The 12,275-nt window shown below is 63.5% G+C and overlaps 7 protein-coding genes across 7 annotated transcripts; 4 read left to right on the top strand and 3 right to left on the bottom strand.

The window, feature by feature from the left end:
* Positions 1-22: 22 nt before the first annotated feature.
* Positions 23-805, bottom strand: PLICBS_005499 (uncharacterized protein; the record flags this gene model as incomplete). Its single annotated transcript, XM_018319178.1, has 1 exon — positions 23-805. One exon carries the CDS (start codon positions 803-805, stop codon positions 23-25), a length of 783 nt encoding a protein of 260 aa, XP_018181652.1.
* Positions 806-1,390: 585 nt separating this feature from the next.
* PLICBS_005498 (uncharacterized protein) lies at positions 1,391-3,096 on the top strand (the record flags this gene model as incomplete). The annotated part of the gene is made up of 3 exons (XM_018319177.2): positions 1,391-1,883; positions 1,949-2,671; positions 2,774-3,096. The coding sequence occupies 3 exons, from the start codon at positions 1,391-1,393 to the stop codon at positions 3,094-3,096; spliced, it is 1,539 nt and encodes a 512-aa protein (XP_018181651.2).
* Positions 3,097-4,835: 1,739 nt separating this feature from the next.
* PLICBS_005497 (uncharacterized protein) lies at positions 4,836-5,354 on the top strand (the record flags this gene model as incomplete). The annotated part of the gene is made up of 1 exon (XM_018319176.2): positions 4,836-5,354. One exon carries the CDS (start codon positions 4,836-4,838, stop codon positions 5,352-5,354), a length of 519 nt encoding a protein of 172 aa, XP_018181650.2.
* Positions 5,355-6,931: 1,577 nt separating this feature from the next.
* Positions 6,932-7,749, top strand: PLICBS_005496 (uncharacterized protein; the record flags this gene model as incomplete). The annotated part of the gene is made up of 2 exons (XM_018319174.2): positions 6,932-7,039; positions 7,090-7,749. 2 exons carry the CDS (start codon positions 6,932-6,934, stop codon positions 7,747-7,749), a joined length of 768 nt encoding a protein of 255 aa, XP_018181648.2.
* A 514-nt stretch (positions 7,750-8,263) lies between these two features.
* Positions 8,264-8,668, top strand: PLICBS_005495 (uncharacterized protein; the record flags this gene model as incomplete). The annotated part of the gene is made up of 3 exons (XM_065600737.1): positions 8,264-8,308; positions 8,362-8,379; positions 8,441-8,668. The coding sequence occupies 3 exons, from the start codon at positions 8,264-8,266 to the stop codon at positions 8,666-8,668; spliced, it is 291 nt and encodes a 96-aa protein (XP_065456809.1).
* Positions 8,669-8,997: 329 nt separating this feature from the next.
* PLICBS_005494 (actin organization and endocytosis protein) lies at positions 8,998-10,113 on the bottom strand (the record flags this gene model as incomplete). Its single annotated transcript, XM_018319173.2, has 1 exon — positions 8,998-10,113. The coding sequence occupies one exon, from the start codon at positions 10,111-10,113 to the stop codon at positions 8,998-9,000; it is 1,116 nt and encodes a 371-aa protein (XP_018181647.2).
* Positions 10,114-10,897: 784 nt separating this feature from the next.
* Positions 10,898-11,551, bottom strand: PLICBS_005493 (uncharacterized protein; the record flags this gene model as incomplete). The annotated part of the gene is made up of 2 exons (XM_065600736.1): positions 10,898-11,430; positions 11,497-11,551. The coding sequence occupies 2 exons, from the start codon at positions 11,549-11,551 to the stop codon at positions 10,898-10,900; spliced, it is 588 nt and encodes a 195-aa protein (XP_065456808.1).
* Between the last annotated feature and the right edge of the window lie 724 nt (positions 11,552-12,275).

Here is a 12,275-nt window from a genome sequence, read left to right as displayed (position 1 = left end):
TACACGAGCCCAAGGGCGCAGTCTAGTAGGCGCCTCCCTCGTTGCCGTTGATGGCCTTGACCTCGACCTTGACCTCGTCCTCGCCGATGCCTCGCCTGCGCGCCTCGTCGAGGATGGCCTGCGTCGCCGTGGCGCCCACCCTGGTGACGCCCAAGCTCATGACGTACAGCAGCTCGTCGAGGGTCCTCACGCCGCCGGCCGCCTTGATCTGCACCCCGGGCCCGGCGTGCTCGCGCATGAGCTTGAGGTGCGGCGCCGTGGCGCCCTTGTAGCTGTACATGCCGTTGGGCTGCTTGACGAAGCCGTAGCCGGTGCTCGTCTTGACGAAGGCGACGCCGAGGCGGGTGCAGAGCTCGCAGAGCCGGGCAATGTGCTCGTCGGCGAGGTAGTCGTTTTCGAAGATGACCTTGAGGAGGGCGCCCCTGCTGGTGACGAGGCGGTTCAGCGCCTCGACCTCGTGCTCGACGTAGGGCCACGCCCCGCCGAGGACCTTGCCGACGTTGACGACGACGTCGATCTCGGTCGCGCCGTCGCGCAGGGCGGCGTCTGCCTCGGCGAGCTTGATGGCGCTGGACGAGGTGCCGTGCGGGAAGCCGACGACGGCGCACACGGCCACGGGGGAGCCGGCGAGGGCGGCGGCCGCGAGGGGCACGGCGTAGGGGGGCACGCACGCCGACGCGCACGAGGCGGAGCGGGCGAGGGCGAGGCCCGCCGAGAGGTCGGCGTCTGTGAGGGTGGGGTGCAGCAGGGAGTGGTCGATGAGGCGGGCGAGCGCGGGGAGGGAGACGGTGACGGTCTTGGGCATGACGGCGGCGGCGGCGGTGGTGAGGGTGAGGGTGCGGAGGGGCGCAGGGTGAGCGGCGAAGCAATCGACTGATGAGGACGGGGGAGCAATGTACGACACACGAGAGGGGCTTGATGGCTTGGTTCAAGGGCCGTGAGCCGAAGAGAGCGAGACGCGGAGCACGCAGGTCTTCTTATACACCGGCTGAAGGGCGCGGCGGCGACGACGACGACGACGGCGGGAGGAGGGTCCTTGACGATGTCGGGCCGCGCACAGAGAGGCTCCGCAGGCACTTGGCACTGTCGACTCGAATCGGCACGGTGAGATCACTGCACCACAATCTTGAGCGGTCGGCTGAGTTGCGCAGATGGTGTGCCGTCGTCCATCGCCAGTGGTCAGTCGACGACGGTTGCCCTCCTGCGGACTTCCCGAAGCGGAAGCCCCGCGCCCACTTACACGGCTATATCGAGAGTGCCGGCCAAGTTTAAAGAGCCCCGGGCTCGACTCCCCAGGTCTCCGCCTCACTGGCATTGCATTCTCCGCATCTTCTTCAGGAACCTCTACTCGTCTGATCTTGCGCTGTGTTGTGCCCCAAGAGCCCCCAAGATGCTTCGCCCGAGCGTGGCCAAGATACATGCGTCGACCAAGGCCGTCGTCAGCACGACGGGGCCGGCCCTCAGCCGGTCGGCGAGCGCCGTCGCCTCGGCGGCGTCTGCACCCACCAAGCCCTCCTCCTCCAAGAAAGAGGGCGACATCTCGGACGCGTTTGTGTCGCTGTCCGGGGCGAAGAGGGACCCCCTCCCGGACCGGTTCCGCCAGCTCAAGTGCGACCTCGTCCGCGGCAGGGAGGCCCGGATCGTCGACAGCTGGACCCGCCTCCTGCGCCGGCTCCGGACGGAAAACGACCTCATCGCGGACAAGGGGTCCGACGTCATCCCGCAGGTCGAGTTTGCGGATCTCGAGGGCGGGTGCCGCAAGCTCCAGGGCGAGATCAAGAAGCGAGGCGCCCTCGTCGTCCGGGGCGTGATCCCCGAGGCCGAGGCGCGGGCGTACAAGGACGAGGTGGAGGACTACGTGAGGAAGAACCCGCACACCCGGGGTAAGTCTGCCGCTCCGTTACCGCGATAGCTTCCACAGCGAGGAGACGGGACTGACGCGGCGAAGCGTTCCCGCCCAACGACCCGCAAGTGTACGAGCTGTACTGGTCGGGCCCGCAGCTCAAGGCGCGCTCGCACCCGTCGCTGCTGCGCGCGCAGCGGCACCTCATGTCGTCGGTGTGGCACACGTCGGCGGCGGACGCGCGCATCTCGCTCGCCAACCCGCTCACGTACGCGGACCGGCTGCGGATCCGGCAGCCGGGGGACGCGAGCTTCGCGCTGGGCCCGCACATGGACGGCGGCAGCGTCGAGCGGTGGGAGCCCGGCGGCTACGGGCTGGGCGGCGTGTACGACCGCGTGCTGGCGGGCGACTGGGAGGGCTACGACCCGTGGGACGCGAGCGGGCGCGTCGCCGCCGTGAGCAACCTGTACGACGGGCTGGGCGCGTGCTCCATGTTCCGCATGTGGCAGGGCTGGATGAGCATGAGCCGCGCCGCGCCGGGCGAGGGCACGCTGCTGGTGAACCCGCTCATGCACATGGCCACGGCGTACGTGCTGCTGCGGCCCTTCTTCCGCGCCGTGGACCCGGCCAAGGAGGGCACGGCGCTGCTCGACGAGGCCAACTGGGCGTTTACCGGCGGCGACGACATGACGAGCGACCTGCAGGGCGCGTCGCCCGGCCACGGCCAGGAGCTGACCGAGGAGCTGCACCCGCACCTGGAGCTGGCGCGGACCATGGTGCACGTCCCGGAGATCAAGCCCGGCGATTTCGTCGCCTGGCACTGCGACAGTAAGTGACGTTGACTCTTCCGCGGACGGCCAGCCCTGGCCGCCGTCTACTTGGCAGTCATTCTACGAACCAGTTCGCCGCTGACAATGAGTCGCCTCGCAGCAATCCACTCGGTGGACAAGGTGCACGCCGGCTCGTCCGACTCGAGCGTGCTCTACATCCCCGTGTGCCCGGTGACGGACATCAACGCCGAGTACGCGGCGCGGCAGCGGGCGGCGTTCCGGGCGGGGACCCCGGGGCCCGACTTCCCCGGCGGCGAGGGCGAGAGCCGGCACGTCGGCCGGCCGTCCGAGGCGGCGCTCCGGGGGTGGACCGACGGCGCGGGCAGGCAGGCGTTTGGGCTGGAGCGGCTCGCGGCGAGGGAGGGCGCGCTGCCGGGCGAGCGCGAGGTCGTGGCGCGGGCGAATGCCATCCTGGGGTTTTGAGCCGCGGGCGTCGACGTGTGCAGCATGTATGAGGGTCTGGAGTGCGAGAGGGTGAGAGTCTAGCGCGTGAGAGGAGGGTGAGGAATTGTATGATGCCGGTGCGCGTCGCGTCCACGGTGCCACGCGGGGGTACCACATCCAAGATGGGTGCCGTCGACGTGTGCAGCATGTATGAGAGTCTGGACTGCGAGAGGGTGAGAGTCTTGAGCGTGAGAGGAGGGTGAGGGATTGTATGATGCCGGTGCGCGTCGCGTTCACGGCGCCACGCGAGGATATCGCATCCAAGACGGATGACCGGTGTGCCATCTGCCTCGCCCATTGGCGAGCATTGAGCAATCTCGATTTTCACTTTCCGTCGGCTGCCTGCCATGGTGCGAATTCCGCCGTCTCGTGTTGTCGTGTTGCGCTGCGTGTTCCACGGAGGATTCGCGGCCTGTGCAGTCGCAGATCGGGTCGAGACGATGCGTGATGCGCAGGGTTGCATCCCCAACTCTGACGGCTCACCTCGACACAGCACAGCTCATCGCACCACGTTTCCACATTTGTAAGCGCCCCCTTCCGCCGGCGCGAAGCCCACGGAGATTGCACGGCGGCCGCGTCCAAACGGCTTGGCCCGCCATCACAAGCGGCCGCGTCACAATGTCGACCTGTGCCTGTTTGTGAAAGTGGCATGGTGGGTTTTCTAGCCCCCCGTCATGTCGAGCGGACGAGTCCACAACACGTTTTCATCTCCACTGGACCCCCCCGTGGTTGGCCGACGCGGGCGGTCGACAGCCCGACGGGCCGAGCAGCGGGCGCCAGGCGTGTGTCGTCTCGAGGTCCCGAGGACGGTGACCAAGACGGCTGTTGCCGGCTGCTCTGTTGACCCTCAAGCGAGGCTGGCAGAGACACGTTGCGAATCCCGTCTCTGTGCCATCCTGGTGCGTCGCCGCGTGTGCGCGTCAAGCGTGGTCGTGCCGTATCCCGTGTAAGTCGGCGCAACAAACTCCGCAGCCACGCCCAGCGCGGCCGCCATCTGCCAGCCTCCAGAGCTGAGCCCGCCAAAGTCCGTCTTTCCATTTTGTAATCAGCAACCATGGCGCGCGACGATCCGCCAGTCGGATCCTTGGACAGGGACAGCGTCTCAGCAAACACGGCCACAGCCGCAGTCCGCCTGCCCGCCCGCCACGCAAAACCTCCCCCCATCATCGCATTCTTGCTCGCATTTCCAATTAGTCAGCCGCGGCGTGCCATGTCCCCGTCGTGTGATCCACCTGACGCTGTCGAGGCCGCCCTGACGCCTGTCGTCGTGGAGTCGGACATGGGTTGACGGGGCGGGGCGCTAGCTCGGCGCCGGAGCCGCCCAGTCGAGGGGGGCCTGCGTGTCTCGCCGGCACCAAATCTGCATTAGTAAACACTGTCGAGGCGGTGGTGCTGCCGGGGCCGTGGGGAAGATGGCTGGGCTCCATGGCAAGCTGGCTTGCGTGGTGAGCGAGGGAAGGCGCTGTACCAAGTGGAGGGGACTCAGGGGAGGAGGGGCGCGGATGCGGCGTCGCCAGCCAGCCCCACGGCGTGGGACGAAAGACGACGAGCGGTGGATGATGCGCTCTTGCGCGTTGAGAGACGAGGCCCCTATATATAGTCGGGGGGGCCGGCGTCCCTCCCGGACGACATCCAGAGCAAGATAGCCAGACCCAATCACGCAATATCACGACATCTCTGTCCCTCCCCCCCGACATATCCGATCAACCACCGCCACCATGACCTACTCCATCTACGACGCCTCCATCGTCATCGCCAAGGACGCCCTCGCGTCCCTCGCCTCGGTCCTGAAAAAGGGCGAGGAGCACGCCAACGCCGCCAGCCTGCCCGAGGCGCGCATCGCCCCGGACATGCTGCCGCTGGCCTTCCAGGTCCACGTGGTGACGGACACGGCGTCCAAGATGTTTGCGCGCCTCTCGGGCGAGGAGCCCGCGGCCCTCGAGAACAACCTCAAGACGTTTGCCGACTTCGGCGCCCGCATCGCCCAGGTCGAGGCCATCCTCGCCAAGGCCGACGAAAAGACCATCAACGCCCGCGTCGCCGAGATTGTCACCATCGGCCTCGGCCCCGGCAAGTCGGCGCCCATGCCCGCCTCGGCCTACGTCAACGGCTACGCGCTGCCCAACCTCTTCTTCCACCTGACGACGGCCTACGACATTCTGCGCAAGGAGGGCGTGCCCTTGGGCAAGATGGACTACCTGATGCCGTTTATCGGCAAGCACGTTCCCCAGCAGTAGGGGGGCTGACGACTGTTATGAGATACGACGCGTTTTGGGGCGGGCCATGGAGCTGCCCTGGAGGCTGGCACGAGGCCAAGTGAATAAAAGTTGTTCCCTTGTCGCAGTCTTGGACCATGATGACTTGTGGCATGTTGCGTGGCTGGCACAACGCAGTCAATGTATGAGCGCCGTGAGTGCACATGTGAGCAAACAGTGTGCTGGATATGCTTTGCAGAATGACAATGTCATTGAACGTCGCTGTTCGTGGGAGAGGTGCGGAGTTGCGGTGAGCTCAGTTGTCGAACCCTTGCCGCATGCAGGAACCCTGCTGTTCGTGGCTTGCGAGGTTGTTGGCGCGCAACCATCCTGGTGCATGCATCAGCCGGGACGGGCTTGGCCGGCATTGATTCCATTTGCTCATTGCCGTCATGTCCCCAAAGGCTGTCCGCTGCGAACCACCCCGCCAGTCCCAGTGTGAGCGGCCAGGTGTTGGAGATGCGCCATCCGAGGCCGGGCGCCAATATGCGAGCCACAGAATCGACAGTGACAGTGGAACAGGCGGTTCCACACGGGGTTGTCGATGTAGAGAGTGTAATGAACACGGCCGAGGGAATGAAGAAACTTAGTTGACATGTTTCGAAGTGGGATTGACACTTGGGAGGTGGACTGATGGTCAATACCAGTGGAACTCGAATCCTAGTCTCTCCGTTGAGGCGTGCCCGCCCTAGCTTCGCGATGCATCTACACCAAGATTCAACGCGTTTCAGTTCATCCACTGGGTCATATCCAAGACGCCGGCTATTCCCTCTTTGCGAATTACGACACAATTTAATCTTTATTGTTAGAGCAGTCGTGCTGTGCTCCCGAGGGACTGGGACCTCGGGGATCGACAGGCACTGACGGAGTCCGCTACCAAGCTCGTAAGCACCAGCAGTGCAGCGGCCTTGTGTCTGGTTGCCCTTCGGATCGCCGTCAACATTCAAATTATCCATCGCCAAGATCTTCATCGTGTTTTTTTTCCCTGCCGCCCGGCGCCACGGCGCTTCGATTGCTCGCCCGGACCGACCGCGCACTTGAAGCCCGATTTTCACGGTCTCGGGAACCCGGGTATCCGGGCACCTGCGCTGGGCGGCACTCTCGGCGCCACGGCCGGCTGGTGGCCTCGCAACGACAACAGCTTTGGCTGGACGCCCTCAGTGTCGTTACCCGCGGCGAAAGAGATCCTCAACTCACTCCACGGAGCTCGCGGGGCGGCTGTGTGAAGAACAGAGCACACGCCGTTCAGCGTGTGCCGTGGAAGGCTGTTCGATTCAACGCGGACTCCGGCGACTTGGTGTCGATATGGAAGGCATTTGTCAACCGCCCGTTCCGCAGATAATTCCTCGGAGTGTGATGCGATCATGTGTTGATTTCATTTCGATAGTGGCCGTGGGCGAAACCTCGTCAACGTATTTAAAGCCCTCTGTTGCACCTCACAATGAGGGAAGTGGAAGACGCAGCAGTCAACCATCTAGCCAGTCTCATCCAAAGCGTGCTTGACAAACCGCACGGATCGCTTCACAACACCTACCGGACAAGCACCAAACAACTTGAACATGCCGGCCAAGAACCTCCAAGGACAGCTCGCCATCGTCACCGGCGCCGGCAAGCCCAACGGCGTCGGCTTCGCCACAGCCCGACTCCTCGCCGAGCACGGCGCTGATGTGAGTACCAGTCTGATTGCCCAACAAGACAGACACTTACGGGCCGCCAGATCGTCATCCACTACCACAGCAGCAAGGACACCGCCCTCAAAAACGTAGAGGCCATCCAGGCGCTCGGCGTCGCGGCCATCGCGGTCCAGGCCGACGCGAGCGGCGTCACGTACGGCCGGGACATTGTCGACGCGACGCTCGCGGCCTTTCCCGGCAGGGCCATCGACATCATCGTCAACAACGCCGGCACCATCGCGGCGAGCCCCGACCTGGCGGGCTTCACGGCCGAGGACTTTGCCTACGCCTTCAACGTCAACGCGCGCAGCGTCTTCCTGCTGCTCCAGGCGGCCGAGAGGCACCTCGCGTCGCCGGGCGGGCGCGTCGTCAACGTCAGCAGCATCGCCGCGCGGGTCGCCGTCGCGCCGGCCAACTTCTACGGCGGCTCCAAGGCGGCGCTCAACTCGATGAGCAGGGGCTGGTCCGAGTACTTTGCGCCGCGCGGCATCACCGTCAACGTCGCCGCGCTGGGTCCCACCGACACCGACCTCGTCTTCCCCGAGGAGGATCCGCACTCGCGCAAGCTGCTGAGCGACCAGCACAATAAGCGCAACGGCACCCCGAGGGAGTGCGCCGAGGCCATTCTCTTTCTCTCGAGCCCGGGCAGCTCGTTTGTGACGGGGCATGTGCTCAACATTGACGGCGGCCTGGCGTACGCGTGAGAGCAGCTGGTCGGCCTTGACGCGAGCTAGCTCAACATTGAAGGGGGCGCGAAACCCAATAATTGTACTTGTTTAGGCTGTATAGATTACATTAGAAGTATAGATTCATCAACTCCGTCGAACAGACTTTAAGCCGGGGGGGGCTTCGTTCCATATGGGCGGCGTTGGTTGCAGGCTTCCAAGGTTCCAGCCTCACAGGGCCCGGCAGGGGCCGCTTTGGTGGAGTTGTCCGAGGATTTTAGGCCCCGGCCCGCCTGGCATGTAATTCCCCGGGTTGCCTCCCGCTGTTCACTCTCGGCAGTGCAGAACCTGGAAGCCGCACGGGCACCGTCCAATTATTAATACAGCGCGCTCCACAGGAGCCGCGCCCGCACCCCGTTGCCTCAAAGAGTCAACACCACCAACTTCCACCTCCGAGCACCCGCTTTCCACGACACGATCCCGGTGCTCGGCAACCTCATCGGCCGCGATCCTCCTCTTCTGCCAGAGACGCAGACCGCGCCTGGCCATCACCATGGCGCCTCACTGGTGGGCGCTACGCGTCATCCAAGCCTTCGAGGTACGTTTTCGCCCTCGCCTGCCCCTTCGCCATCGCTAACCACCGCCCAACAGGACAGAATCATTGCAGTGGTAGGCTGCCAGCTCCCGCCCCCGCCAGCCGCACATCCTCTGACACCTCACGCGCCTACAGATCCTCCGGCAGCCCGGCTTCCACCGCGCCGTCGGGCGCATCCACCGCACGATCCACGAGAGGCGCTACGGACGCAACCCCCACGAGCCGCTCGCGCCGGGCGAGGCCACCGCCGAACCCGGGTCGGCCGGCCGCCACCAGACGTTTCTGCGGCACTTTTGGCAAGAGCTGAAGAATCAGTTTCAGGGAAGACCGACAGACCTGCCGGGGAACAAGCCGCCGAGGTGACGGGCGGGCGGAGACTCTCGACAACATGACGCGAACCCGGGTGCCGAACAGGTAATCTGTCGATGCTCGCCATGCTTGCTCCAGCAGCCTATTCTCGAGCGACTCGGCCTTACTCCAGGATGCTGTGGTGCGGCTTGAACTCGCGGCAAAGCTGTCACGCAGGAGCCGCAGGAGCCGGGTGACCCAGGGTCGCAGCCTGAACGACGGTGTCACGGATTGCTGCAAGAGTTCTGGGGGTATCAATTTGCACTACGACTATGCCTGGGCTACCCCAAGCTCTCGGTACCAGAACACAGGACGCGACCCCAGTCGACACCGACGGCACCCCCTCAACCCCCCAGCACCGACATGACGCCATCGATGATTTCCTCAATCTCGTCGTCGTCCTTGCGCCCGACCCTGCACATCTTGACCTTGCCCTTGGCGGCGTGCTTGCACCGCTTGTCCTTGGACCGCCAGCAGCTGGGGCAAAAGTCGGGGTCCCAGCAGTGGCTGCACTTGAAGCACAGGTCCTTCTTCTTCATCTTGGTCTTGCACTTGATGCACTTGACGCCCATCAGCCAGCTGCCGTCCTTGTCCCGGATGGGCAGGTCGTCCTCCTCGAGCTTGACACGCTTGAGCCCGTGGGTGCAGCTGCCGGCCCTACCGGCCGAGTAGCAACGCTCGCAGTAGCTGAGGCCGTCGTGCTTTTTGTCGCATTCCGCGCAGTGGTAGATGATGTCGTCGGGCAGGATGCCCGCCTCGCAGCCCGCGCAGATCATGGCCTTTTTCATTTTCATGGCCTCGGGCTGCGGCGCAGGCATTGGCGGGCAACCCGGGTGGGCCGCTGTGTGGTAGCCTGGGACTGCAGTGAAGCCCGTCTGCTGCCACTGGTGTGGAGGAGGTGGCGGCACCGAAAAGGTTTGCGGAGGGGGTGGAGGGACTTGGTACGATGTCGCTTGATATGGCGGAGGACCGGCGATGTGGCTGGATGTCGGCGGCGGCGATGGATAGGGACTCGTTGCACTGTGATATGACGACGGACGGGGCTGAGGTAGCGTCGATGGATGACCCCTTCCCGTTTGAAGCTCAATCAACCACATGGCATGGACAAATTCGTTCATGTTGAAGCGCCCATCTTGGTTCAGGTCGGCCTGCTCCCATATCCTCGAGAGGTCTGCTTTGGTCAAGCCCGTCTGCATAAAGACTGCGGCCGCCTCGATGGCGGTCAGGTATGGTTTGCCGCCGCAATTCTCGTGGAATATCCCCTCGAGACGAGCCTGGACGGCGGGAGGGATGTCGAGGGCGTTGCGTGGGTGAGGTGCCGGCGGAGACGCCCCCATCGCGGAGTACGGCGGCGCGGGCGACTGGGATCCGGCGCTGTGGCTTGTCCAGGGATTGAAGGCCCTCGATGCGGTCTCGTCGAGGTGCTTTGCTGGATGCTTTTCTGTGACGACGCCAGCCATGGAGTCTGAACAGAAACACTAAATGGATAAGTGATGGTATCTCGGGCGTGGTCACACACGAATGTTAAGCTGCGTACGCATCGCCGGGGAGCTCAGCGTCTAATAAATATCTATGCTGTCATGAGCGACAGGCCATCTTTCGCGCATATGACACGGCACGGCCTGACGGGTGGTCAGCCACAGGGCATTCTGCAAAGAATTATCCTAATTGGGAAACATGACGGCGCCCCACCCGGCACCCGGAGCGCCTCCACCTCCTCCGTCACAGTAGCGCCGGCCGTCGCGCCACAGCGTGGCAGCAGCACGTCGTCGTCGTCGCCCCCTCCACTCCACTCGCTCAGCCTCCATTTGCTCGCATCGCTTGCCGTCTCGGCCCGTGCTCGTCAGCGGTGCAGCACGCGTCAGACGAGTGCCGGCGTCCTCATTGAGCTACCGATTCGAGGGTGCGGCGACACGACGTGGTGCGCTGTGCAGGAGGAATGCTCTAGGGCTGATGGGCTGTGCCGCCATCTGCGAGCCTATCGGCAACTTAATCGGGCTGAATTGCGACGAGGCTTCGGCTGCATGCAGTGACCCAGTTGGACTGGTAAGCAATCAGGATTCAGGACTCAATGCAAGTTGCATTTCAGAGACGGCATCAAGTGGCGGCTCGCCACAGAGACCGATCCAGTCTGGTCTTTCTCGTCTGGCGCCTCAGCTGCCTGTGGGAGTCGCTAGGATTCAGCAGCAGGTTTCCATCCGAGCCATGCTCAAGAACCAAGACAACATCTGCGGCTGAATGACACTATGCCGACGGATACTCTGCCTTGCGCAGTGCCGCAGCGCCCGTGAGAATGATGCCAAGCACGGCGGTATAGCCAGCCAGCAAAGGCATGACCTGCTTCGTCTCCTCCACGACGAGAATTGTCCAGAAGGCCCAAAGGGTCAGAAACACGACCAGGATGACAAAGGGCACGGCGCTGGCGGTGGTGCCATCGCCCTGCGTGGGGAGCAGCGTCGCAAGGACGATTCCCGTCGCCGGAAGGACAAGAAAGAAGTAGGCGACGCCCAGATAGACGCAGCGCTTCACCAGGCGCCTCCACGCGGCCTTGAGGTTGCTCAGGTACACGCTGCCCCAGACCGGCTCGTTGTTTGGGTTCCACGGGCCGGTCGGGAACGGCGCCGTGTCCGCGGCTAGCCCTCCAAACGTGATGCCGTTCCTGTCCATGGCCTCTACGAGAACCTTGTGGTCGACCAGGCGCTCGGACGAGGCAACGAACGGGTCGTTTCCGGTGCCGATGAACTTGATCATGTACTCGTAGTCTTGCACGACTTTGACTGCGGCAGTCTACATGTCAGGAGATCCAGAACTAAAGATTGCTCGAGGGCCTGGGGTCTACGAACCGTAAGTCTGGAGATCATCCTCCCAATTGGCAGGCTCTCGGCGGGCGCCCACCATGGATGCAGCATGGCAAATGAGTCTGATTTGCAGTTTTCTCATCCTCATCCTTTGCAGTTCTGCGAATTCGACCCGGAACCCTTCAAGGCTTTGTCGGCCCCTTGGCGGGCCATTCAGTTTAAGGATGCGGCGAGCCCAATAAAGGTGCGGGTATTGGCTGGAAACGGGTCGCACGAGGTTCGGCCCATGGTGATTGACAAGCCAATCTGAGGAGCCTGCGTGAGTGTAGACGTTTGACGTCGCCATTGATGAAGCGCGCACAAGTCTGAAGTGGGCATAAGCCTAAAGCAGCGATTTGGTGCCGTTTCCACGATGGCTGCGCTCCCCGTGCAGGCTCGCCGAAGTGACTCTCTATAAATGCAACTCGAGCCCGAGAACGAGCCTCTCCAAACGTCGATATGTCCACTCGGAGACTCGGCAAACATGCTTTCCAATTCACGGGAGCAAAAGGCTCTAGAGGGCCAAAGCTGGGGTCTCCAGCTGGGCCTCGGAAGTGTGAGCCTAACGCCCGATACAACCCTTTTTTCAGCTCCGACCAGCCATGACGAACAACTTGGTGATATCGGCGGTATTGGACGGACAAGTCTGGGATGCCAGAGATGCCCGCGGAGATGCTTTAGCGTTGCTGCTATATAATGCAGTCGATCCATTTACTCCTGCCCTGGCAAATATGTATTTATCGTCAAATCACGCGGAGATCAATTGATGTCTCTTGATATAAGGA

Source organism: Purpureocillium lilacinum, assembly GCF_023168085.1.
Source record: "Purpureocillium lilacinum CBS 284.36 DNA, scaffold_4, whole genome shotgun sequence".
Lineage (NCBI taxonomy): Eukaryota > Fungi > Ascomycota > Sordariomycetes > Hypocreales > Ophiocordycipitaceae > Purpureocillium > Purpureocillium lilacinum.
This window is presented reverse-complemented; position numbering and strand designations above follow the sequence as displayed.